General features: G+C 44.2%; 1 protein-coding gene and 21 non-coding genes across 30 annotated transcripts in view; 21 read left to right on the top strand and 1 right to left on the bottom strand.

Moving 5' to 3' along the window:
* The window catches only part of dnajc6 (DnaJ (Hsp40) homolog, subfamily C, member 6), a 60,943-nt gene that overhangs the window by 21,643 nt on the left and 12,862 nt on the right, over positions 1–26,438 (bottom strand). For all 9 annotated transcript variants that reach the window (XR_009795783.1, XM_061825402.1, XM_061825399.1 and 6 more), the window contains 5 exons: positions 23,709–23,844; positions 20,030–20,079; positions 1,937–2,085; positions 1,220–1,342; positions 465–598 (listed from right to left, as the gene is read on the bottom strand). Coding sequence is in view for 8 of the 9 variants with exons in the window: in XM_061825402.1 (XP_061681386.1) it covers positions 465–598; positions 1,220–1,342; positions 1,937–2,085; positions 20,030–20,079; positions 23,709–23,844 (592 nt within the window). In the remaining variant the exon portion in view is untranslated. The remainder of the gene's footprint in view (positions 1–464; positions 599–1,219; positions 1,343–1,936; positions 2,086–20,029; positions 20,080–23,708; positions 23,845–26,438) is intronic.
* Positions 4,290–4,361, top strand: trnaq-cug (transfer RNA glutamine (anticodon CUG)). Its single transcript has one exon. It is a non-coding gene; the product is annotated as a tRNA-Gln (tRNA).
* On the top strand, positions 4,654–4,725 carry trnaq-cug (transfer RNA glutamine (anticodon CUG)). Its single transcript has one exon. It is a non-coding gene; the product is annotated as a tRNA-Gln (tRNA).
* Positions 5,911–5,982, top strand: trnaq-cug (transfer RNA glutamine (anticodon CUG)). The gene has a single exon. It is a non-coding gene; the product is annotated as a tRNA-Gln (tRNA).
* Positions 6,147–6,218, top strand: trnaq-cug (transfer RNA glutamine (anticodon CUG)). The gene has a single exon. It is a non-coding gene; the product is annotated as a tRNA-Gln (tRNA).
* Positions 6,859–6,930, top strand: trnaq-cug (transfer RNA glutamine (anticodon CUG)). The gene has a single exon. It is a non-coding gene; the product is annotated as a tRNA-Gln (tRNA).
* On the top strand, positions 7,403–7,474 carry trnaq-cug (transfer RNA glutamine (anticodon CUG)). The gene has a single exon. It is a non-coding gene; the product is annotated as a tRNA-Gln (tRNA).
* On the top strand, positions 8,207–8,278 carry trnaq-cug (transfer RNA glutamine (anticodon CUG)). The gene has a single exon. It is a non-coding gene; the product is annotated as a tRNA-Gln (tRNA).
* On the top strand, positions 8,736–8,807 carry trnaq-cug (transfer RNA glutamine (anticodon CUG)). The gene has a single exon. It is a non-coding gene; the product is annotated as a tRNA-Gln (tRNA).
* trnaq-cug (transfer RNA glutamine (anticodon CUG)) lies at positions 9,282–9,353 on the top strand. The gene has a single exon. It is a non-coding gene; the product is annotated as a tRNA-Gln (tRNA).
* trnaq-cug (transfer RNA glutamine (anticodon CUG)) lies at positions 10,233–10,304 on the top strand. Its single transcript has one exon. It is a non-coding gene; the product is annotated as a tRNA-Gln (tRNA).
* Positions 10,945–11,016, top strand: trnaq-cug (transfer RNA glutamine (anticodon CUG)). The gene has a single exon. It is a non-coding gene; the product is annotated as a tRNA-Gln (tRNA).
* On the top strand, positions 12,143–12,214 carry trnaq-cug (transfer RNA glutamine (anticodon CUG)). Its single transcript has one exon. It is a non-coding gene; the product is annotated as a tRNA-Gln (tRNA).
* On the top strand, positions 12,583–12,654 carry trnaq-cug (transfer RNA glutamine (anticodon CUG)). Its single transcript has one exon. It is a non-coding gene; the product is annotated as a tRNA-Gln (tRNA).
* trnaq-cug (transfer RNA glutamine (anticodon CUG)) lies at positions 12,947–13,018 on the top strand. Its single transcript has one exon. It is a non-coding gene; the product is annotated as a tRNA-Gln (tRNA).
* On the top strand, positions 13,477–13,548 carry trnaq-cug (transfer RNA glutamine (anticodon CUG)). The gene has a single exon. It is a non-coding gene; the product is annotated as a tRNA-Gln (tRNA).
* On the top strand, positions 14,023–14,094 carry trnaq-cug (transfer RNA glutamine (anticodon CUG)). The gene has a single exon. It is a non-coding gene; the product is annotated as a tRNA-Gln (tRNA).
* Positions 14,736–14,807, top strand: trnaq-cug (transfer RNA glutamine (anticodon CUG)). Its single transcript has one exon. It is a non-coding gene; the product is annotated as a tRNA-Gln (tRNA).
* trnaq-cug (transfer RNA glutamine (anticodon CUG)) lies at positions 16,189–16,260 on the top strand. The gene has a single exon. It is a non-coding gene; the product is annotated as a tRNA-Gln (tRNA).
* On the top strand, positions 16,552–16,623 carry trnaq-cug (transfer RNA glutamine (anticodon CUG)). Its single transcript has one exon. It is a non-coding gene; the product is annotated as a tRNA-Gln (tRNA).
* trnaq-cug (transfer RNA glutamine (anticodon CUG)) lies at positions 18,005–18,076 on the top strand. Its single transcript has one exon. It is a non-coding gene; the product is annotated as a tRNA-Gln (tRNA).
* Positions 18,368–18,439, top strand: trnaq-cug (transfer RNA glutamine (anticodon CUG)). Its single transcript has one exon. It is a non-coding gene; the product is annotated as a tRNA-Gln (tRNA).

Genomic DNA, 26,438 nt, shown 5'->3' with positions numbered 1-26,438 from the left:
GTTAAACGAAAAAGAAGTATTTCCTTGATTGTGGCCTGTTAGGAGACTTTTTTCCCAATAAGGCAAAAAAATGCCACCTGCCCATGAATGGGTTAATGTTGCATGTTTTTTGCGACGTGGGAGGAAACGGGAGCGTGCAGATAAAACCCACGCGGGCAAGGGGACAACACGCAAACCCCACACAGGCAAGTCCGGGATTGAACCCGGGACCTCAGTACTGTGAGGCCAACGCTTTCCAGCTGAAGGACCGTGTCACCAAGAAATGACCATGCTAATTCAACACTTTTATCATCTGAATCCGATTAAATAGATTCAAGGGACTTTTTTGGAGTGTGCAGTGCCCATTTGAATGTGGATTTTATTATCCAGTATTATTATTATTATTATTTATTGTCTCTCTTACTACACTTGGTCACTTTATATTCAATCCGTGTGACGTGCCATGTCACATCAAGGATGCAAACCTGCGGTGCGAAGGCCAAAGGCCCGAGCCTGGTCTCTTGGCGCTGAGGAGTTGCATGGCAGGAACGGGATTGTTGAAGAGGTGGCAGAAGCAAAACATGGCACAAACCAAGACACCTGAAGGTCCACGCCCATCCTAAAAAGATCACAGTAAAGACTTATGACACACAGCAGTGGGCTGTTGCACGGCAACTTACATGACCGAAGAAAATGTGCATAAAACGTGAAAGCATTTAGCAACTAAAATAAAAACACATTTCAAATTGAGTGGAAACGATCATGTGCACCAATATTAACCCACTCAACTTAGCAAATTTCAGGGTCATGAGCATTTGTGTCATTTGTGGCAAAAACCAACACCACTACATGCCACCGCGCACGCTAACACTAATGTTAGTGCCGCCGCGCTAACAGGGCCGGTTAAAAAAAAAAAACATACTGGTAAAAATCGCTGAGACACAGCGGTAACACGCTAGCGCTGCGGTAACAGGGCCGGATCGTTAAAACTCACTTCCTTGACACATATATTCGGTCTCACTCTTACCTTTTCTGTTCAAGTGCCCCTTTGCGGCCATTAGAAAAAATGCACAAATTAGCCGCGTCACCGCATAAACCGCAGGGTTGAAAGCGTGTGGGAAAAGTCGCGGCACAGAGCCCGGAAATTACGGTATGTTGGTGAAAAATAGCATCTTGTGAAAAACACATCTCGGTTAAAGCACCTGAAGCAACCTCATGGTGTGATGAGGCATTATCTTACCGAGCAGGTGATGACACACACATTCCTGGGATTCTGTTTGAGCCAGTTGTGCATGTTCTTACACACAGCGAAGAGGTTGTGGAGGCTGGGAGCCTGGCGAGCAGGCCAATTACACTCGGAAACCTGGAGAGGGATTTGGGAAGGGAGGAAGGGATACATGGCAGAACGGACAAGGATGAGAGGAAAAGGTTGAGAACAAAGTGCGGTGGTGACAGCATATCAGCAGCAGCAGCAGCAGAGCAACACGACACACAAGCTGCCATGCTGAGTCATCTGTAAATGCACGCTAACTTTCAAAGACGGCCATCTAGGCCATAATAACGCCACAACTGCCTTGCCGGTGGGTGCTCCAGTCTGGGTTGCTTATGTGCAAAAATGATTTGATTTGAATCCTCAAGATCGTGATGTTGACAGTCGAAATTTGTATCGTATACATGTGCAAGAGACTGATGCAACTGTTAGATGTATTGTTTTACCGATTCAACGATGAATATTTACCAATATTCAATTTTTATACACAGTATTGTACTCTATTCTATATCTGTTGTCATTTTAGTGTTTTTGTCAAGATTGAAAACATAAAATGTGTTTTATGTAGCCTGATTTCAGGGAGGGCCTTAATTGAGATGTTATCCCTAAAAATGCTGGTTTATTATTTATTTGGGGATCAAGAAAATGGGGAATGCGTGTACTGTAAGTGCACGCCGGTGCTATTACCCTGTTGGAAAATTTGGCTCCACGGTAGCTGCGCTGTGACAGGTTGAAGACAGTATAGTGGTCAGCGTGGCGACTGTCAAGGAACGATCGGATGTCCTCCACATGGTTCTGGGACCCAATCTGAACAGACTCGGCTGGGTAGGTCATCACTGAAAAGTCAGATAGTAGCCATAATTCAACTCAACTCAGACTTTATTTCCCAAGCACTTTGAAGAACGCAACCACAGATAGAAGAAATGAAACATGAAACACAGCGACAGAAACACTATTAGAAATAATAACCATAAAGAAGAACAAAAAATGACCCGAGATATACTGGATTTGTCGAAACAAATTCAGCAAAATGTATTGGACTGTATTATTGTACTCTATTTTACCGTATGCCCATCCCACACCGATTGTGGAAATTCCATGTTTGACTGGTACAAAGTTGGAGTCCAATGATCTGAGTTCAACTCAGTGGAACGACAATTTTCAGTGGAAAATGATTGTGCTCCACACGATGAAAACCGATCCCATTTAATTTTGGATGCAGTTATTTCAGTAGTGTGACTTTAAGCACTTTTGGGTGAGGCCCGAATGTGTTAGTCTCTCAATTGAAACAAGATTTGATTGTGTCAACATTTCTTTTACCAACAATCCTCGTGCAAAAGACTAAATGCCCCTCCCACACAAGGCATGGGGCTGACATGGTGTAACGTTGAGCACTCAGGATTCTGAATCCATTCAAATTCAAGATACTTTCTGTTGACTCACTTGAAACGATATTGGGTTGCGTGAAGGCTTTCTCAAAGGAAGATAATCCCTTATAAATAAAACCAAGTCCCCCTCCGAAGCCAGTAGTGATTGTGTCATGGTGCAATGGTCTGCACTTTGGACTCTGAATCCAGTGATCTGAGGTAATGTCTTGGACGAACCTGATGTTTTTTGTTCGCTCACTTGAAACTATTTTGGGTGTCATCAGATTTCCTCACAGGAAGGTAATCCCTCGTAGATAAGACCAAATGCCCATCTAAACACAGTGGTGAGCGTTCCATGGTGGAATGGTCAGAACTTTGTACTCTGAATCGAGTGATCCGAGTTCACGTCTCGGTGGAACATGATAATTTTTGTTCGCTCACTTGAAACGATATTGAGAGACACAACCATTCCTCACAGGAAGGTCGTCCCTCGTCGATAAGACCAAATGCCCCTCTAAACCCTTTTGTGATGGTTTCATGGTGTAATGGTCAACACTTTGGACTCTCAATCCAGTGATCCGAGTTCAACTCTTGGTCCAACCTGATACATTTTTTTCGCTCACTTGAAAATATATTGGTTGTCATCATATTCTTTCACAGGAAGGTAATCCCTCGTAGATAAGACCGAATGCCCAGCATGCTGTAATGGTCAGCATTTTGGACTCTGAATCCAGTGATCCAAGTTCCAGTCTTGGGAGAACCTGAGACTTTTTGTTTGCTGACTGGAAACTATTGTGGGTGTTTTAACTTCCTCACAGGAAGGTCATCCCTCGTAGATAAAAGCAAATACCCCTCAAAGACTACTCGTGGGGCTTCCATGGTGTAATGGTCAGCACTTTGGACTCTGAATCCAGTGATGCGAGTTCAAGTTTCGGTGGAACCTGACAGTTTTGTTCGCTCACTTGAAATGATATTGTGAAAGAGCAACCATTCCTCACAGGAAGATAATCCCTTGTAGATAAAACCACATGCCCCGAGAAGCCTACTCGTCGGGGTTCCATGTTGTAATGGTCAGCATTTTGGACTCTGAATCCAGTGATCCGAGTTCAAGTCTCGGTGCAACCCGATACATTTTGTTCGCTCACTTGAGCGATATTGAGAGACAGGAACCATTCCTCACAGGAAGGTCATCCCTCGTAGATAAAACCAAATGCCCCTCAAATCTTACTTGTGGGGTTCCATGGTGTAATGGTCAGCACTTTGCACTCTGAATCCAGTGATCTGAGTTCAAGCGTCGGTGCAACCTGATACTTTTATTTGCTCACTTGAGCGATATTGAGAGACAGGAACCATTCCTCACAGGAAGGTCATCCCTCGTCAAGAAGACCAAATGCCCCTCCAAACCCTGTCGTGAGGGGTTCGTGGTCTAAGGTCAGCACTTTGGACTCTGAATCCAGTCATCCGACTTCAACTCTCGGTGGAACCTGATTGTTTTGTTCGCTCACTTGAAACTATATTGGCTGGCACCAAATTTCCTCACAGGAAAATAATCCCTCGTAGATAATCCCAAATGCCCCTCCAAACCAAGCAGCGGGGGTTCCATGGTGTCATGGTCAGCACTAAGGTCATCCCTCGTAGATAAAAGCAAATACCCCTCAAGGGCGACCTGTGCGGGTTCCATGGTGTAATGGGCAGCACTTTGGACTCTGAATCCAGTGATCCGAGTTCAAGTCTCGGTGGAAGCTGGTACTTTTGTTTGCTCACTTGAAACGATATTGAGAAAGAGGAACCATTCCTCACAGGATGATAATGTCTCCGAGATAAAACCACATGCCCCGAGAAGCCGACTCGTCGGTGTTCCATGTTTTAATGGTCAGCACTTTGGACTCTGAATCCAGTGATCCGAGTTCAACTCTCAGTCAAACCTGATACATTTTTTTCGCTCACTGGAAAATATATTGGTTGTCATCATATTCTTTCACTGGAAGGTAATCCCTCATAGATAAGACCGAATGCCCCTCCATAACCAGCATTGGGGGTTCCATGGTGTAATGGTCAACACTTTTGACTCTGAATCCAGTGATCCGAGTTCAAGTCTCGGTGGAACCTGATACTTTTGTTTGCTCAATTGAAACGATATTGAGAAAGAGGATCCATTCCTCACAGGAAGATAAGACCAAATGCCCCTCCAAAACCAGTCGTGACGGTTCAGTGTTTTAATGGTCAGCACTTTCTACTCTGAATCCAGTCATCTGACTTCCAGTCTTGATGGAACCTGAGACTTTTTGTTTGCTGACTGGAAACTATTATGGGTGTTTTAACTTCCTCACAGGAAGGTAATCCCTCGTAGATAAAACCAAATGCCCCGAGAAGCCTACTCGTGGAGTTCCCATGGTGTAATGGTCAGCACTTTGTACTCTGACTCCAGTGGTCCGAGTTCAACTCTTGGTGGAACCTGATACATTTTGTTCGCTCACTTGAAACCATATTGGGTGTTATCATATTTCGTCACAGGAAGGTAATCCCTCGTAGATAAGACCGAATGCCCCTCCCAAGCCCGGAGCGAGGGTTCCATGGTGTAATGGTCAGCACTTTGGACTCTGAATCCAGTGATCCGAGGTCAAGTCTCGGCGGAATCTGATACTTTTGTTTGCTCAATTGAAACGATATTGACAAAGAGGAACCATTCCTAACAGGAAGGTCATCCCTCGTTGATACAACCAAATACCCCTCCAAACCCTGTCGTGAGGCGTTCGTTCTCTGCAGGTCAGCACTATGGACTCTGAAACCAGTGATCGGAGTTCAAATCTCAATGGAACCTGATCGTTTTGTTCGCTCACTTGAAACTATATTGGCTGGCATGAAATTTCCTCACAGGAAGATAATCCCTCGTAGATAATCCCAAATGCCCCTCCAAAGCTAGTAGTGAGAGTTCAGTAGTGTAATGGTCAGCACTTTGGACTCCGAATCCAGTGATCTGAGTTCAAATCTCGGTGGAACCTGATACATTTATTTCGCTCACTTGAAACTATATTGGGTGTCATGATATTCCTTCACAGGAAGGTAATCCCTCGTAGATAAAACCAAATGCCCCGAGAAGCTTACTGGTGGGGGTTCCATGGTGTCATGGTCAGCACTTTGGACTCTAAATCCAGTGATCCGAGTTCAAGTCTTGCTGTAACCTGATACATTTTGTTCGCTCACTTGAAACTTTATTGGCTGGCATCATATTTCCTCACAGGAAGGTAATCCCTCGTACATAAAACCGAATGCCCCTCCATACCCAGCAGCAGGGGTTCCATGGTGTAATTGTCAGCACTTTGGACTCTGAATCCAGTGATCTGAGTTCAAGTCTCGGTGGAACCTGATAGTTTCGTACGCGCACATGAAACGATTTTGAGAAAGATGAACCATTCCTCACAGGAAAATAATCCCAAAAACCCAGTATTGAGGGTTCAGTGGTGTCATGGTCAGCACTAAGGTCATCCCTCGTACATAAAAGCAAATACCCCTCAAAGACCACCCGCGCGGGTTCCATGGTGTAATGGTCAGCACTTTGGACTCTGAATCCAGTGATCAGAGTTCAAGTCTCGGTGGAACCTGGTACTTTTGTTTGCTCACTTGAACAGATATTGAGAAAGAGGAACCATTCCTCACAGGATGATAATGTCTCCGAGATAAAACCACATGCCCCGAGAAGCCTACTCGTCGGTGTTCCATGTTTTAATGGTCAGCACTTTGGACTCTGAATCCAGTGATCCGAGTTCAACTCTCAGTCAAACCTGATACATTTTTTTCGCTCACTGGAAAATATATTGGTTGTCATCATATTCTTTCACTGGAAGGTAATCCCTCATAGATAAGACCGAATGCCCCTCCATAACCAGCAGTGGGCGTACCATGGTGTAATGGTCAACACTTTGGACTCTGAGTCCAGTGATCCAAGTTCAAGTCTCGGTGGAACCTGATACTTTTTTTTGCTCAATTGAAACGATATTGAGAAAGAGGATCCATTCCTCACAGGAAGATAAGACCAAATGCCCCTCCAAAACCAGTCGTGACGGTTCAGTGGTTTTATGGTCAGCACTTTCGACTCTGAATCCAGTGATCTGACTTCCAGTCTTGATGGAACCTGAGACTTTTTGTTTGCTGACTGGAAACTATTATGGGTGTTTTAACTTCCTTACAGGAAGGTAATCCCTCGTAGATAAAACCAAATGCCCCGAGAAGCTTACTCGTGGGGGTTCCATGGTGTAATGGTCAGCACTTTGGACTCTGAATCCAGTGATCCGAGTTCAAGTCTCGGTGGAACCTGGCACTTTTGTTCGCTCACTTGAAATGATATTGAGAAGCAGAGCTCTTCCGCAAAGGAAGGTAATCCCTCGTAGATAAGAACGAATGCCCCTCCAAAGCCAACAGCGGGACTTCCATGGTGTAATGGTCAATACTTGGTGCTCTGAATTCAGTTGTCTGAGTTCAAGTCTCGGTGTAACCTGATGCTTTTGTTTGCTCACTTGAAACGATATTGAGAAAGAGCAGCCATTTCTCACAGGAAGATAATCCCTCGAAGATAAGACCGAATGCCCCTCCAAACCCAATCGCGAGGCGTTCAGTGGTTTAATGGTCAGCACGTTGGACTCTGAATCCAGTGATCTGAGTTCCAGTCTTGGTGAAACCTGAGGCTTTTAGTTTGCTGACTGGAAACAATATTGGGTGTTTTAACTTCCTTACAGGAAGGTCATCCCTCGTAGATAAAACCAAATGCCCCTCGGATATTACTCGTGGGGGTTCTATGGTGTAATGGTCAGCACTTTGGACTCTGAATCCAGTGATCCGAGTTCAAGTCTCGGTGGAACCTTATTGTTTTGTTCGCTCACCTGAAACGATATTGAGAGACAGGAACCATTCCTCACAGGAAGGTCATCCCTCGTCGATACGACCAAATACCCCTCCAAACCCTGTCATGAGGTGTTCGTTGTCTAAGGTCAGCACTATGGACTCTGAATCCAGTGATCGGAGTTCAAATCTCGATGGAACCTGATCGTTTTGTTCGCTCACTTGAAACTATATTGGCTGGCACCAAATTTCCTCACAGGAAGATAATCCCTCGTAGATAATCCCAAATGCCCCTCCAAACCCAGCGGCGGGGGTTCCATGGTGTCATGGTCAGCACTAAGGTCATCCCTCGTAGATAAAAGCAAAAACCCCTCAAGGGCGACCTGTGCGGGTTCCATGGTGTAATGGGCAGCACTTTGGACTCTAAATCCAGTGATCCGAGTTCAAGTCTCGGTGGAAGCTGGTACTTTTGTTTGCTCACTTGAAACGATATTGAGAAAGAGGAACCATTCCTCACAGGATGATAATGTCTCCGCGATAAAACCACATGCCCCGAGAAGCCGACTCGTCGGTGTTCAATGTTTTAATGGTCAGCACTTTGGACTCTGAATCCAGTGATCCGAGTTCAACTCTCAGTCAAACCTGATACATTTTTTTCGCTCACTGGAAAATATATTGGTTGTCATCATATTCTTTCACTGGAAGGTAATCCCTCATAGATAAGACCGAATGCCCCTCCATAACCAGCAGTGGGGGTTCCATGGTGTAATGGTCAACACTTTGGACTCTGAATCCAGTGATCTGAGTTCAAGTCTCGGTGGAACCTGATACTTTTGTTTGCTCAATTGAAACGATATTGAGAAAGAGGATCCATTCCTCACAGGAAGATAAGACCAAATGCCCCTCCAAAACCAGTCGTGACGGTTCAGTGGTTTAATGGTCAGCACTTTCTACTCTGAATCCAGTCATCTGACTTCCAGTCTTGATGGAACCTGAGACTTTTTGTTTGCTGACTGGAAACTATTATGGGTGTTTTAACTTCCTCACAGGAAGGTAATCCCTCGTAGATAAAACCAAATGCCCCGAGAAGCCTACTCGTGGGGTTCCCATGGTGTCATGGTCAGCACTTTGTACTCTGACTCCAGTGGTCCGAGTTCAACTCTTGGTGGAACCTGATACATTTTGTTCGCTCACTTGAAACATATTGGGTGTTATCATATTTCGTCACAGGAAGGTAATCCCTCGTAGATAAGACCGAATGCCCCTCCCAAGCCTGGAGCGAGGGTTCCATGGTGTAATGGTCAGCACTTTGGACTCTGAATCCAGTGATCCGAGGTCAAGTCTCGGTGGAATCTGATACTTTTGTTTGCTCACTTGAAACGATATTGACAAAGAGGAACCATTCCTCACAGGAAGGTCATCCCTCGTTGATACGACCAAATACCTCTCCAAACCCTGTCGTGAGGCGTTCGTTGTCTGCAGGTCAGCACTATGGACTCCGAATCCAGTGATCCGTGTTCAAATCTCGGTGGAACCTGATACATTGAGTTCGCTCACTTGAAACTATATTGGGTGTCATGATATTCCTTCACAGGAACGTAATCCCTCGTAGATAAGACCGAATGCCCCTCCATAACCAGCAGTTGGGGTTCCATGGTATAATGGTCAGCACTTTGGACTCTGAATCCAGTGATCCAAGTTCAAGTCTTGCTGTAACCTGATACATTTTGTTCGCTCACTTGAAACTATATTGGCTGCAATCATATTTCCTCACAGGAAGGTAATCCCTCGTACATAAAACCGAATGCCCCTCCATACCCAGCAGTGGGGGTTCCATGGTGTAATGGTCAGCACTTTGGACTCTGAATCCAGTGATCCGAGTTGAAGTCTTGGTGGAACCTGATAGTTTCGTTTGCGCACTTGAAGCGATTTTGAGAAAGATAAACCATTCCTCACAGGAAGATAATCCCAAATGCCCCTCAAAAACTCAGTATTGAGGGTTCAGTCGGGTAATGGTCAGCACTTTGGAGTCTGAATCCACTGATCTGAATTCAAGTTTTGGTGGAACCTGATACTTTTGTTTGATCACTTGAAACGATATTGAGAAAGAGGAACCATTCTTCACAGGAAGATAATGCCTCCTGGATAAAACCACATGCCCCTAGAAGCCTACTCGTCGGGGTTCCATGTTGTAATGGTCAGCACTTTGGGCTCTGAATCCAGTGATCTGAGTTCAAATCTCGGTGGAACCTGATACATTTATTTCGCTCACTTGAAACTATATTGGGTGTCATGATATTCCTTCACAGGAAGGTAATCCCTCGTAGATAAAACCAAATGCCCCGAGAAGCCTACTCGTGGGGGTTCCATGGTGTCATGGTCAGCACTTTGGACTCTAAATCCAGTGATCCGAGTTCAAGTCTTGCTGTAACCTCATACATTTTGTTCGCTCACTTGAAACTTTATTGGCTGGCATCATATTTCCTCACAGGAAGGTAATCCCTCGTACATAAAACCGAATGGCCCTCCATACCCAGCAGCAGGGGTTCCATGGTGTAATTGTCAGCACTTTGGGCTCTGAATCCAGTGATCTGAGTTCAAGTCTCGGTGGAACCTGATAGTTTCGTACGCGCACATGAAACGATTTTGAGAAAGATGAACCATTCCTCACAGGAAAATAATCCCAAAAACCCACTATTGAGGGTTCAGTGGTGTCATGGTCAGCACTAAGGTCATCCCTCGTACATAAAAGCAAATACCCCTCAAAGACCACCTACGCGTGTTCCATGGTGTAATGGTCAGCACTTTGGACTCTGAATCCAGTGATCCGAGTTCAAGTCTCGGTGGAACCTGGTACTTTTGTTTGCTCACTTGAACAGATATTGAGAAAGAGGAACCATTCCTCACAGGATGATAATGTCTCCGAGATAAAACCACATGCCCCGAGAAGCCTACTCGTCGGTGTTCCATGTTTTAATGGTCAGCACTTTGGACTCTGAATCCAGTGATCCGAGTTCAACTCTCAGTCAAACCTGATACATTTTTTTCGCTCACTGGAAAATATATTGGTTGTCATCATATTCTTTCACTGGAAGGTAATCCCTCATAGATAAGACCGAATGCCCCTCCATAACCAGCAGTGGGCGTACCATGGTGTAATGGTCAACACTTTGGACTCTGAATCCAGTGATCCAAGTTCAAGTCTCGGTGGAACCTGATACTTGTTTTTGCTCAATTGAAACGATATTGAGAAAGAGGATCCATTCCTCACAGGAAGATAAGACCAAATGCCCCTCCAAAACCAGTCGTGACGGTTCAGTGGTTTTATGGTCAGCACTTTCGACTCTGAATCCAGTGATCTGACTTCCAGTCTTGATGGAACCTGAGACTTTTTGTTTGCTGACTGGAAACTATTATGGGTGTTTTAACTTCCTTACAGGAAGGTAATCCCTCGTAGATAAAACCAAATGCCCCGAGAAGCCTACTCGTGGGGGTTCCATGGTGTAATGGTCAGCACTTTGGACTCTGAATCCAGTGATCCGAGTTCAAGTCTCGGTGGAACCTGATACGTTTTGTTCGCTCACTTGAAACCATATTGGGTGTCATCATATTTCGTCACAGGAAGGTAATCCCTCGTAGATAAGACCGAATGCCCCTCCCAAACCTGGAGCGAGGGTTCCATGGTGTAATGGTCAGCACTTTGGGCTTTGAATCCAGAGAGCTTAGTTCATGTCTCGGTGGAACCTGGCACTTTTGTTCGCTCACTTGAAATGATATTGAGAAGCAGAGCTCTTCCGCAAAGGAAGGTAATCCCTCGTAGATAAGAACGAATGCCCCTCCAAAGCCAACAGCGGGACTTCCATGGTGTAATGGTCAATACTTGGTGCTCTGAATTCAGTTGTCTGAGTTCAAGTCTCGGTGTAACCTGATGCTTTTGTTTGCTCACTTGAAACGATATTGAGAAAGAGCAGCCATTTCTCACAGGAAGATAATCCCTCGAAGATAAGACCGAATGCCCCTCCAAACCCAATCGCAAGGCGTTCAGTGGTTTAATGGTCAGCACGTTGGACTCTGAATCCAGTGATCCGAGTTCAAGTCTCGGTGGAACCTTATTGTTTTGTTCGCTCACCTGAAACGATATTGAGAGACAGGAACCATTCCTCACAGGAAGGTCATCCCTCGTCGATACGACCAAATACCCCTCCAAACCCTGTCATGAGGCGTTCGTTGTCTAAGGTCAGCACTATGGACTCTGAATCCAGTGATCGGAGTTCAAATCTCGATGGAACCTGATCGTTTTGTTCGCTCACTTGAAACTATATTGGCTGGCACCATGGTGTAATGGTCAATACTTTGTGCTCTGAATTCAGTTGTCTGAGTTCAAGTCTCGGTGTAACCTGATGCTTTTGTTTGCTCACTTGAAACGATATTGAGAAAGAGCAGCCATTTCTCACAGGAAGATAATCCCTCGAAGATAAGACCGAATGCCCCTCCAAACCCAATCGCGAGGCGTTCAGTGGTTTAATGGTCAGCACGTTGGACTCTGAATCCAGTGATCTGAGTTCCAGTCTTGGTGAAACCTGAGGCTTTTAGTTTGCTGACTGGAAACAATATTGGGTGTTTTAACTTCCTTACAGGAAGGTCATCCCTCGTAGATAAAACCAAATGCCCCTCGGATATTACTCGTGGGGGTTCTATGGTGTAATGGTCAGCACTTTGGACTCTGAATCCAGTGATCCGAGTTCAAGTCTCGGTGGAACCTTATTGTTTTGTTCGCTCACCTGAAACGATATTCAGAGACAGGAACCATTCCTCACAGGAAGGTCATCCCTCGTCGATACGACCAAATACCCCTCCAAACCCTGTCATGAGGCGTTCGTTGTCTAAGGTCAGCACTATGGACTCTGAATCCAGTGATCGGAGTTCAAATCTCGATGGAACCTGATCGTTTTGTTCGCTCACTTGAAACTATATTGGCTGGCACCAAATTTCCTCACAGGAAGATAATCCCTCGTAGATAATCCCAAATGCCCCTCCAAACCCAGCGGCGGGGGTTCCATGGTGTCATGGTCAGCACTAAGGTCATCCCTCGTAGATAAAAGCAAAAACCCCTCAAGGGCGACCTGTGCGGGTTCCATGGTGTAATGGGCAGCACTTTGGACTCTGAATCCAGTGATCCGAGTTCAAGTCTCGGTGGAAGCTGGTACTTTTGTTTGCTCACTTGAAACGATATTGAGAAAGAGGAACCATTCCTCACAGGATGATAATGTCTCCGCGATAAAACCACATGCCCCGAGAAGCCGACTCGTCGGTGTTCAATGTTTTAATGGTCAGCACTTTGGACTCTGAATCCAGTGATCCGAGTTCAACTCTCAGTCAAACCTGATACATTTTTTTCGCTCACTGGAAAATATATTGGTTGTCATCATATTCTTTCACTGGAAGGTAATCCCTCATAGATAAGACCGAATGCCCCTCCATAACCAGCAGTGGGGGTTCCATGGTGTAATGGTCAACACTTTGGACTCTGAATCCAGTGATCCGAGTTCAAGTCTCGGTGGAACCTGATACTTTTGTTTGCTCAATTGAAACGATATTGAGAAAGAGGATCCATTCCTCACAGGAAGATAAGACCAAATGCCCCTCCAAAACCAGTCGTGACGGTTCAGTGGTTTAATGGTCAGCACTTTCTACTCTGAATCCAGTCATCTGACTTCCAGTCTTGATGGAACCTGAGACTTTTTGTTTGCTGACTGGAAACTATTATGGGTGTTTTAACTTCCTCACAGGAAGGTAATCCCTCGTAGATAAAACCAAATGCCCCGAGAAGCCTACTCGTGGGGTTCCCATGGTGTCATGGTCAGCACTTTGTACTCTGACTCCAGTGGTCCGAGTTCAACTCTTGGTGGAACCTGATACATTTTGTTCGCTCACTTGAAACCATATTGGGTGTTATCATATTTCGTCACAGGAAGGTAATCCCTCGTAGATAAGACCGAATGCCCCTCCCAAGCCTGGAGCGAGGGTTCCATGGTGTAATGGTCAGCACTTTGGACTCTGAATCCAGTGATCCGAGGTCAAGTCTCGGTGGAATCTGATACTTTTGTTTGCTCACTTGAAACGATATTGACAAAGAGGAACCATTCCTCACAGGAAGGTCATACCTCGTTGATACGACCAAATACCTCTCCAAACCCTGTCGTGAGGCGTTCGTTGTCTGCAGGTCAGCACTATGGACTCCGAATGCAGTGATCCGTGTTCAAATCTCGGTGGAACCTGATACATTTAGTTCGCTCACTTGAAACTATATTGGGTGTCATGATATTCCTTCACAGGAACGTAATCCCTCGTAGATAAGACCGAATGCCCCTCCATAACCAGCAGTTGGGGTTCCATGGTATAATGGTCAGCACTTTGGACTCTGAATCCAGTGATCCGAGTTCAAGTCTTCCTGTAACCTGATACATTTTGTTCGCTCACTTGAAACTATATTGGCTGCAATCATATTTCCTCACAGGAAGGTAATCCCTCGTACATAAAACCGAATGCCCCTCCATACCCAGCAGTGGGGGTTCCATGGTGTAATGGTCAGCACTTTGGACTCTGAATCCAGTGATCCGAGTTCAAGTCTCGGTGGAACCTGATAGTTTCGTTTGCGCACTTGAAGCGATTTTGAGAAAGATAAACCATTCCTCACAGGAAGATAATCCCAAATGCCCCTCAAAAACTCAGTATTGAGGGTTCAGTCGGGTAATGGTCAGCACTTTGGAGTCTGAATCCACTGATCTGAATTCAAGTTTTGGTGGAACCTGATACTTTTGTTTGATCACTTGAAACGATATTGAGAAAGAGGAACCATTCTTCACAGGAAGATAATGCCTCCTGGATAAAACCACATGCCCCTAGAAGCCTACTCGTCGGGGTTCCATGTTGTAATGGTCAGCACTTTGGGCTCTGAATCCAGTGATCCGAGTTCTAGTCTCGGTGGAACCTGATACTTTTGTTTGCTCACTTGAAACGATATTGAGAAACAGGAGCCATTTCTCACAGGAAGATAATCCCTCGAAGATAAGACCAAATGCCCCTCCAAACCCAGTCGCGAGGGTTCAGTGGTTTAATGGTCAGCACTTTGGTCTCTGAATCCAGTGATTTGAGTTCCAGTCGTCGTGAAACCTGAGGCTTTTAGTTTGCTGACTGGAAACGATATTGGGTGTTTTAACTTCCTTACAGGAAGGTCATCCCTCTTAGATAAAACCAAATGCCCCTCGAATATTACTTGTGGGGGTTCTATGGTGTAATGGTCAGCACTTTGGACTCTGAATCCTGTGATCCGAGTTCAAGTCTCGGTGGAACCTGATACTTTTGTTTGCTCACTTGAAACGATATTGAGAAACAGGAGCTATTTCTCACAGGAAGATAATCCCTCGAAGATAAGACCAAATGCCCCTCCAAAACCAGTCCCGAGGGTTCAGTGGTTCAATGGTCAGCACTTTGGTCTCTGAATCCAGTGATCTGAGTTCCAGTCTTGGTGAAACCTGAGGCTTTTAGTTTGCTGACTGGAAACAATATTGGGTGTTTTAACTTCCTTACAGGAAGGTCATCCCTCGTAGATAAAACCAAATGCCCCTCAAATATTAGTTGTGGGCGTTCCATGGTGTAATGGTAAGCACTTTGGACTCTGAATCTAGTTATCCGAGTTCAAGTCTCGGTGGAACCTGGTACTTTTGTTTGCTCACTTGAAACGATATTGAGAAAGAGGAACCATTCCTCACAGGAATATAATGCCTCCGAGATAAAACCAAATGCCCCTTGAAGCCGACTCGTCGGTGTTCCATGTTGTAATGGTCAGCACTTTGGACTCTGAATCCAGTGATCCGAGTTCAACTCTCAGTCAAACCTGATACATTTTTTTCGCTCACTGGAAAATATATTGGTTGTCATCATATTCTTTCACAGGAAGGTAATCCCTCGTAGATAAGACCCAATGCCCCTCCATAACCAGCAGTGGGGGTTCCATGGTGTAAGGGTCAGCACTTTGCACTCTAAATCCAGTGATCTGAGTTCAAGTCTCGGTGGAACCTGATATTTTTGTTCGCTCACTTGAAACGATATTGAGAGACAGGAACCATTCCTCACAGGAAGGTAATCCCTCGTCGATAAGACCAAATGCCCCTCTAAATCTAGAAGTGAGGGTTCTGTGGTGTAATGGTTAGCACTTTGGACTTTTAATGCAGTGATTTGAGTTCAAGTCTCGGTGGAACATGATGCTTTTGTTTGCTCACTTGAAACTATATTGGCTGGCAGCCAATTTCTTCACAGTAAAGTAATCCCTCAGAGATAAGACCGTATGCCCCTCTAAACCTTGAAGTGAGGGTTCCATGGTGTAATGGTCACCACTTTGGACTCTGAATCCAGTGTTCCGAATTCAAGTCTCGGTGGAACCTGATAGTTTCGTTCGCGCGATGGAAACGATTTTGAGAAAGAGGAACCATTCCTCACAGGAAGATAATCCCTTGTAGATAATCCCAAATGCCCCTCAAAAACCCAGTATTGAGGCTTCAGTGGTGAAATGGTCAGCACTTTGGACTCTGAATCCAGTGATCCGAGTTCAAATCTCAGTGGAACCTGATAGTTTTGTTCGCTCACTTAAAACTATATTGGCTGGCAGCATATTTCCTCACAGGAAATTAATCCCTCGTAGATAAGACCGTATGCCCCTCCAAACCCAGTCGCGAGGGTTCCATGGTGTAATGGTCAGCACTTTGGACTCTGAATTCAGTGATCCGAGTTCAAATCTCAGTGGAACCTGATTGTTTTGTTCGCTCACTTGAAACTATATTGGCTGGCACCAAATTACCTCACAGGAAGATAATCCCTCGTAGATAATCCCAAATGCCCCTCCAAACCCAGCGGCGGGTGTTCCATGGTGTCATGGTCAGCACTTTGGACTCTGAATCCAGTGATCCGAGTTCAAGTCTCAGTCAAGCCTGATACATTTTTTTCGCTCACTGAAAAATATATTGGTTGTCATCATATTCTTTCACAGGAAGGTAATCCCTCGTAGATAAAACCGAATGCCCCTCCATAACCAGCAGTGGGGGTTCCATGGTGTAATGGTCAGCACTTTGGACTCTGAATCCAGTGATCCGAGTTCAAGTCTCGGTTGAACCTGGTACTTTTGTTTGCTCACTTGAAACAATATTGAGAAACAGGAGCTATTTCTCACAGGAAGATAATCCCTCGAAGATAAGACCAAATGCCCCTCCAAAACCAGTCCCGAGGGTTCAGTGGTTCAATGGTCAGCACTTTGGTCTCTGAATCCAGTGATCTGAGTTCCAGTCTTGGTGAAACCTGAGGCTTTTAGTTTGCTGACTGGAAACAATATTGGGTGTTTTAACTTCCTTACAGGAAGGTCATCCCTCGTAGATAAAACCAAATGCCCCTCAAATATTAGTTGTGGGCGTTCCATGGTGTAATGGTAAGCACTTTGGACTCTGAATCTAGTTATCCGAGTTCAAGTCTCGGAGGAACCTGGTAGTTTTGTTTGCTCACTTGAAACGATATTGAGAAAGAGGAACCATTCCTCACAGGAATATAATGCCTCCGAGATAAAACCAAATGCCCCTTGAAGCCGACTCGTCGGTGTTCCATGTTGTAATGATCAGCACTTTGGACTCTGAATCCAGTGATCCGAGTTCAACTCTCAGTCAAACCTGATACATTTTTTTCGCTCACTGGAAAATATATTGGTTGTCATCATATTCTTTCACAGGAAGGTAATCCCTCGTAGATAAGACCCAATGCCCCTCCATAACCAGCAGTGGGGGTTCCATGGTGTAAGGGTCAGCACTTTGCACTCTAAATCCAGTGATCTGAGTTCAAGTCTCGGTGGAACCTGATATTTTTGTTCGCTCACTTGAAACGATATTGAGAGACAGGAACCATTCCTCACAGGAAGGTAATCCCTCGTCGATAAGACCAAATGCCCCTCTAAATCTAGAAGTGAGGGTTCTGTGGTGTAATGGTTAGCACTTTGGACTTTTAACGCAGTGATTTGAGTTCAAGTCTCGGTGGAACATGATGCTTTTGTTTGCTCACTTGAAACTATATTGGCTGGCAGCCAATTTCTTCACAGTAAAGTAATCCCTCAGAGATAAAACCGTATGCCCCTCTAAACCTTGAAGTGAGGGTTCCATGGTGTAATGGTCACCACTTTGGACTCTGAATCCAGTGTTCCGAATTCAAGTCTCGGTGGAACCTGATAGTTTCGTTCGCGCGATGGAAACGATTTTGAGAAAGAGGAACCATTCCTCACAGGAAGATAATCCCTTGTAGATAATCCCAAATGCCCCTCAAAAACCCAGTATTGAGGCTTCAGTGGTGAAATGGTCAGCACTTTGGACTCTGAATCCAGTGATCCGAGTTCAAATCTCAGTGGAACCTGATAGTTTTGTTCGCTCACTTAAAACTATATTGGCTGGCAGCATATTTCCTCACAGGAAATTAATCCCTCGTAGATAAGACCGTATGCCCCTCCAAACCCAGTCGCGAGGGTTCCATGGTGTAATGGTCAGCACTTTGGACTCTGAATTCAGTGATCCGAGTTCAAATCTCAGTGGAACCTGATTGTTTTGTTCGCTCACTTGAAACTATATTGGCTGGCACCAAATTACCTCACAGGAAGATAATCCCTCGTAGATAATCCCAAATGCCCCTCCAAACCCAGCGGCGGGTGTTCCATGGTGTCATGGTCAGCACTTTGGACTCTGAATCCAGTGATCCGAGTTCAAGTCTCAGTCAAGCCTGATACATTTTTTTCGCTCACTGAAAAATATATTGGTTGTCATCATATTCTTTCACAGGAAGGTAATCCCTCGTAGATAAAACCGAATGCCCCTCCATAACCAGCAGTGGGGGTTCCATGGTGTAATGGTCAGCACTTTGGACTCTGAATCCAGTGATCCGAGTTCAAGTCTCGGTGGAACCTGGTACTTTTGTTTGCTCACTTGAAACGATATTGAGAAAGAGGATCCATTCCTCACAAGAAGATAATGCCTCTGAGATAAAACCACATGCCCCTAGAAGCCTACTCGTCGGTGTTCCATGTTGTAATGGTCAGCACTTTGGACTCTGAATCCAGTGATCCGAGTTCAAGTCTCAGTGGAAACTGATAATTTTTGTTCGCTCGCTTGAAACGATATTGAGATACAGGAACTATTCCTCACAGGAAGGTCATCCCTCGTACATCAGACCAAATGCCCCTTCCGAACCTGTCAATGGTGTTCCATGGAGTAATGGTCAGCATTCTGAACTCTAAGTGTTCCGAGTTCAAGTCCTGGTGGAACCTCAGATTGTTTGTCGTCTTGCTTGAAACAACATTTTTTCCAAGTTTTCATTTTTCCACAGGAAGGTATTCCGTCATCGTTAAACTCAAATGCCCCTCCAGTGTCAGTCACTGAATTTCCATGGTGTAATAGTCAGCACTCTGGCCTCTGAATCCAGTGATCTGAATTCAAGTCTTGGTGGAACCTGTTTCTGTTTGTCTCTCGCTTGAAACTTGGTTGTCACTGCTTTTGACGTTCTTCCCTCATGCATTAAACCAAATGCTTCTGACGCAGCAGTCACAGGGCTTCTCTGGTGTAATGAAGAGCACTCTGGACTTTGAATCCATTGATCCGAGGTCAAGTCTCGCTGTCCCTCAAAGGTTTTCGTCAACTTACTTGAATCAAGATTGGAGAAAGTAAAGATTATTGCTTTACAGGAAATCTTACGCTGCCTTACTTTAACAAATGCCCCTCTCACACACAATTGTTGCCCTTTTCTGCAAGTAAACACAGCAAAAAAAAAAAAAAAAAACTCAAAATACTGAAGTATGAAATAGGTTCAAACTCACTTTCTTCACAAAAACGCACAAGTGTGAACATTTCCAGTTGAACGCAACCCTTGAAGGGTGCGCCTTCTGCACCGCAATGCTCAGCATGTAATGATGGAAGATAAGTTATACTCTCTCCAGTGTTTGTTTGTCTCCACTTTTTTACAATGTTACAATAATACTTTATCTATAAAGTACTATTAAATGCAGCACACCCCCTTGCATATTTGGATTCCATCTGTATGGATTTTGATTTTGTTTTCGAGGGAGATGGAAAGAACAGAATAAATTTGCTGACAGTTCAAAATTAAGGTGGAAATGACGCAAGAAAATGACAAGACAATGAAAAGTTGCATTAAGAAATACATTATAAAATAAACAAGCCAACTGGTTAGCACGTCTGCCTCACAGTTATGAGGACCCAGGTTCAAATCCGGCCTCACCTATGTGGAGTTTGCTAGCTTCTGTTTCCTCCCACATTCCAAAAACATGATCCTAGTGATCCTACTGTGGATAAGCAGTAGGGAAAATAGATGTGCATGATAGATTTTACACATTTATGAAAGCTCTTAATACATCAAGTCTTGTGAGGTTATTATATCATTTCCAGCCATTATGCACATATTCAACTCATGGGTAGGGTAGGAATCATTTCAGACTAACTGGTACCTAAATAAAATGATACATTTGATTCTGTGTACTTGCCTATGATTCGTGAAGTGATGTAGGCAATGTCCAGCTCTCCTTTAGTGTACCTGCAGAAAAGAACATTAAGTATTCAGGACAATTTTGAACATTCTTACAAAGAAAAGTAGAGGTAAATATAATGGGCAAAAAAGTCATCTTTATAAACATACTGTGTAATAACATACATCCATTTTCTTAGCCACTTATCCTCACAAGGGTCACGGGGAGTGCTGGAGCCTATCCCAGCTATCAATGGGCGATTTAGAGTGTCCAATTAATGTTGCGTGTTTTTGGGATGTGGGAGGAAACCGGAGTGCCCAGAGAGAACCCACGCAGGCACGGGGAGAACATGTAAACCCCACACAGGCAGGTCCGGGATTGAACCAGGGTCCTCAGAACTGTGAGGCCAACACTTTACCAGCTGTGCCGAATGTAATAACATTACCAATTTTTTTTTTTTTTTAAAAACTGGTGCACATCCACATCCTAAATGCATTACTTTCACATGTAAAATTGTTTCCATCCCAAACATTGCTGATATACAAATTCTGACATTGAGATTCTGCCTAAATGGTTGCTGTGCATACACATGCTTCGACTGAACGGGAAAAAAAAAGACAGTGGGGACAAAAAGTGACAACCAGTGAGCACGTTTAGGAGTTCCTAAAGTCCTGATTATTCTTTTTCATTTTTGGTTAATGGAAAATTATTCACAACTAGAAATAGCAGTTGTAATTCGACACAAGTATAAAAAAACTGTCTGTCATATAACCCACACATATCTATGGTAAATGTGTGTGTGTATTTAAAGACTTCTGAGTGGTAGCATCATGTAATTTCTTAACATTCTCAGCACACTTTAAATCAGATTCAGAATCGTGTTAATGAGCCAAGTATTTCAAAAATACACAAGGACTTTGTCTCCGGTACTTAGACCACCTCTGTTACGACAACAGTCAATTAACAAAGAATACTTTCGAGACATAGACACCAATGGAACAAAACTTCATTGTAGAAGGACGACAAAAGGGTATATCCTCAAGTGGGGTCAGGTGAAGCTGGAGGGAACGCGGCAATGGATCACCCACCCCCAACAACCGCCCGGACTCAAGGCAATCGTGTCCTTAAGAAAGACGTTTAACCTCTTCTCCCTGCTCCAGTCTGTGTCACTAACCATGTGTTTCTGATATGTTCACAATTGTTATGGGTTAATTGCAAACTCAACAATGCAAAAATTTGTCACTTTTTTTCTCTCTTCTTTGACTTCCTGAGGAGCTCAAGTGAAGAGCTAGAAACTGTTGCAGGTGTCATTTGAGGAAATTTGGATCAAGCTACAAACACATGAGCACTGACCAAGGAAGAAAAGCATTAATCTATTTTCTTAGCCGCTTATGCTCACAAGTGTCACGGGGAGTGCTGGAGCCTATCCCAGCTGTCATCGGGCAGGAGGCGGGGTACACTCTGAACTGGTTGCCAGCCAATCGCAGGACACATCGAGACAGACAACAGTCGCACTCACAATCACACCTAGGGGCAATTTAGAGCGCCCAATTAATGTTGCATGTATTTGGGATGTGGGAGGAAACTGGAGTGCCCGGAGAAAATCCACACAGGCACGGGGTGAACATGCAAAATTCAGACAGATGAGGTCTGGGATTGAACCCAGGATCTCAGAACTGTGAGGCCAAAAGTTTCCAGCTGATCCACCGTGCCCCCTCAAAGGAAGAAATTATATAGTAAATATGAATGTGATAAAGTATAGTACAATTGCTAAGGTCCTTTTTTGTATAGCAATAATCATGGAAACTGAAGGTGAATGTGTAGGATATTATTTACAAGAGAATACAGATCTTCCATTAAAGACAATTATAAGTGCTTACTTTAATCAGAGTGTTGGCATTGGAGTGGAGACAAACTGATTAAATTACATCAGCCCGACAAGAAAACCTTTCCGTAATGAAGTGTTGGAAAAGGATCTACATCTATATTTCATCTATATTTGACTGTGGTGTTCGTTAACAGCATTGTTCCTTCCAATGAGTCCCTTGACCGCCTCAAGTACTTAGTTGGTCTTTCATTTATTTGCAATTAATTACATTTGTCACCCAATGATACAAACAGTGGCCCAAAAGCCTCATCCATTTAGTGAAACAATTTCTAAATACATTTCTTTATTCGCACTAAACCGGAATATGTTTTTGTTTGTCTGTGTTCTCCTTGTGTTCATGTACTTTCTCCTTAGCTCAGTTCTCATTCCTCCCATCCTTGGGTTGCAATCACATGATAATCACCGCCATTTCTACAGACAAGCTAGGCGTTGCAGACGGCATCACCGTGGCAACGTTCACAGACCCATGTGCAAGCGTCGAGCGGCTGAGGTTTTCTGCCTAATTCAATTCACTCGATGATGTCGCCAAAGCTAGATATATACAGAAGATCAAACTCTGTGAAGATATCGATCTGTATACTCTCCACGACGACGTACTTTCAAAGGATCTGAAAGACTTCCGTGAAGTAGAATATCCGGACACTAGAAATACACATGCTTACCCGGCGCTTAGAAAATGATCAGAGGAGACTTTCAAATAACCATTTGCCTTGTGTACTCCAGCTTCGTTCAGATCTGCACGTCGCATATTTGCAAGCCACTTTTCTTGCCGTTTTTTTCGATAACTCCATTGTATCTTCTCCTTCATGCAATCTAATCTTTGGAACACGGAAAAATCGCTTCTCAATGTCTCTGTTTCCGGCTTTTCCTCATACGTAGACGCAACAAAAATCTGGCACGATGACGATGGACAGCTGACTGCTCGTCTGCAACAATGCCGGTCAAGCACCCAGATGAACAAGCGTGACGTCACGTGCAACCCGGCCATAGTCGCAAACCACTTATGTAAGGTTGAACGTTATTAATTGGGCATTGAAGTGGATGTGTGTGTTCTGTCTAAAGTATGGTGGCAGCGGGTTAGTTACCCTTGACACTAAAGAGGATAAGCAGTCGAAAGTGGAGGGGTGGAAGAATCTTTCCATCTACTTCTTCTCTCTGAACTTATTGTTAGTTGCTATGGCAGCGTACCTCCCTCATTGTCCATACCTCCCACTCAATATCCAGTCTACGTGCAGAAAAAACATGCGACACGCACGACGCACCCTTCTACATAACAGCGGTGCACTGGGCATTTAGCACAATGAACTAGCATGAATAATTTAGTCATGGAGAGAGTCGACAGACGGCAAACAGATGAGCGCAGCTGAAAACAAGAAACAACAGGACGAGAGAGTGCAGGTCTGAAGGGGGAGACGCAAGGCAGGAATATTCATGATCAGACCTGCTGAGTCAACGGAGAGGAAATGTGTGTGCGCTTTTTTCAAACAACAGAGGCCCCTTTGTGGTCCCACTGCACAAACACACTCACAAACAGTGAGTGGACCGCGCCGTGCCAGACTCTGGTGCTCCTCAAGCATGCTGCTCCGGTTCACAACTCTAACCTTTGCCATCTTTATTGAAAGAGGCATCAAAAGAGGACATACAAATAATGACATTCTTTTTGCGAGTTACTTGAACCGGTGTAGAAACTCCAGAAAATGAATGTAAATGGAAGTAGATTAAAATGTACAGACATGTGTCAACTGTTTAGGTGTTAAAGAAAAGCCTGAGATGGCTAAATGAATATATTTATGATTTCTGAATACTTACGTGGCAACTTGATGCATGACCTTGGTGGATGTGTCTTTTAGTGTGTCCTTGAGATTGTCTTTGAAGTTACTGAAGAACTTTCCAGCTCCGCCCTTCACCATATCCAACAGGCCCCCACCGTAGTTGGCATCCATATCTGGAGAAAGAAGACCTTTACTCAATCGTTCCAGACCAAAAAGAGATTTATGTCCAAAAGCATCTAGACAGTAACAGAGTATGTAGATTCTGCCTCCATATACATGCCCACAGAGGCTTTCAAAATTAAGTGTACGCAGCTTTCACAAAATAATTACTATTTAACTTCATGTGGGATTTACATTTGATTTAGAGTATCTCGTTTTTCCGTGGTTTCAAATGTCTGGAATAATTAAGTTACATTTTAAATAAAGCATAATCCAAATCCTCATCATTTGTTATACATGGATGAAGATTCTTTGCAGTCATTGGCTCTTGAGGCCAGGTGTATCACCGATCTGTGTTCACTTCCTGTGGCAAGCTTCACTTGCCACTTTTGGCTCTTATGTGCGTCAAAACAAATGCGAACGTCACGACAAATGCAAACGCCACAACGCAACCACACTGACCCACAACACAGCGGCAGAAAGCTGCAACGGACGTGACCACCGGGACTCCCTCTGACTAGTATTATTCATCCAGATTAAAAAGGGCTCCTAAAATCTAATTTCTATGCAGAAGCGTTTTCAGGTGTTTCCTGGCTCAATCTAATCCAACTTTCCTGCTCTTGACACTTGATGCTTCCATCCATCCATTTTCTTTGCCACTTATCCTAAGAAGGGTCATAGGGAGTGCTGGAGCCTATCCCAGCTGTCAACGGGCAGGAGGTGGGGTACACCCCGAACTGGTTGCCAGCCAATTCCAGGGCACGTCGAGACAAACAGCCGCACTCACAATTACACCTAGGGGCAATTTAGAGTGTCTAATTAATGTTGGATGTTTTCTTTGGGTTGTGGGAGGAAACCAGAGTGCCCAGAGAAAACCCACGCAGGCACGGGGAGAACATAGAAACTCCACATAGGCGGGGCCGGGTCATACCCGGCTCCTCAGAACTGTGAGGCCAACGCTTTCCAGATGATCCACCATGCCGCCACTTAAGGCTTATTTTATTGTTATTACTGTTGTATTGCAAAAGGTGTATATACGTTAATTAAAGTCATATCTTGATTGTAACTGGGTGTCTGAAGGACTTGTAGGCTGACCGGTTGCCCATGTTGGACAGGGTTGTCTCCCAGCACACAAAGCACAACAGAGTGTAGCCCAAAGTATTTAAATAAATAATGTGGGAGTGTGAAGAACCACGGGTTGGGCTAGCCATGCGAGGAGTGTAGACAAAGTGTCGACTATGCACAACATTGATAGCCAGCAAAGTGAATCAATTCAAGAGCACTTGGATCAAAATCTAAAATAACTTCTTTCTTCACACAGAAACCTCCAAAGGCTCAAAGTTAATTTTGCAACTTCTTTTTTACTCTCATCACAAAACGTTTATATAAGCTTGTTCGACAAGGAATTACTTGTCATTTATATTGTCTTCATTTCCGGATACTTCACAGTTCACACTACACAGCTGTATAACTATTGCAGACTGACATCTACAAAGTACTAATGCGTGCAGCGAGATCGACTCACATTAGGGCACACACGCCCATGCACAAACAACAAAACACACGCACTCAAAGACTACTAGTTCATTTTCATTCTTAGGAAGCCATTACTCCACTGCACATTTGCACAGTGATTCATAAGACGTGATGAGTTTGCTGGATGTGCATGTCATAACACTTCACAATAAAATTTCACATCTCTATATGCCAGACACCTTAATATCAGTAAAATTTGGTAGGACAACGGGTTCTATGAAAATTCGGCTTTTTTAAAAATTCAAATATAGAAGAATTTGCAAATGCAGCTTTACTAACTACAATTCATTCATCAACAATAACATAAATGCCCTGCGATTGGCTGGCAACCAGTTCAGGGTGTACCCCGCCTACAGCCCGTTGACAGCTGGGATAGGCTCCAGCATTCCCCGCGACCCTTGTGAGGATAAACGGCTAAGAAAATGGATGGATGGATGGATGGAACATTAACACAAAGTAACCAAATGCTGAATAGAAGTGCTAAAGCTGAGTATGGAGTGGCCTGCTTGTGCTGGAGTGCTTATAATAAACATTATAAGTCCATTCTGATATGATCTGATACTGTATTTTTGGCTGATATTGGACCAACATCCTATATCAAATACCAGATCTGGATACCAATACCACAGGCGCAACAGTACATCTACATTCTTTTAGAGGAACACAAGCTTATTAATCACGTCTGGCTCCAGACAGGACCTCTCACAACATTTGACGTTGCCCATTGCTTGAAAAATATTGTTGGGTTTTGCTTGTTTCATGTGGTTAAAGATTACATTGATGTGCTGCCTTGCTTTGTCACAATTCTTCAACACCTCGATCTGGTTTAGATCCCGCTTTTAAAGCCAAGATACCGCCAAATAATCAAAATTCACTTATTTTTGCCATCAAATGTTCTCTAAGATCCTTATCTTCCGCTGGGTTTATATATTTTCTGTTGTGTACGAAGTAGGTGCACGTCGACCTCATTGCTTCAGCATTCATACGTTTGTCATTGCCTGGCTTCAGATGTCGCATAACAGCCAAATGGCAACTGGAGTGCACTAATCTACGCCATCACAGAGCCCAAAGC

Source organism: Syngnathoides biaculeatus, chromosome 7, assembly GCF_019802595.1.
Source record: "Syngnathoides biaculeatus isolate LvHL_M chromosome 7, ASM1980259v1, whole genome shotgun sequence".
NCBI classification, from domain to species: Eukaryota; Metazoa; Chordata; class Actinopteri; order Syngnathiformes; family Syngnathidae; genus Syngnathoides; species Syngnathoides biaculeatus.
Note: the sequence above shows the minus strand (reverse complement) of the source record. Positions and strands in the feature narration are given on the sequence as shown.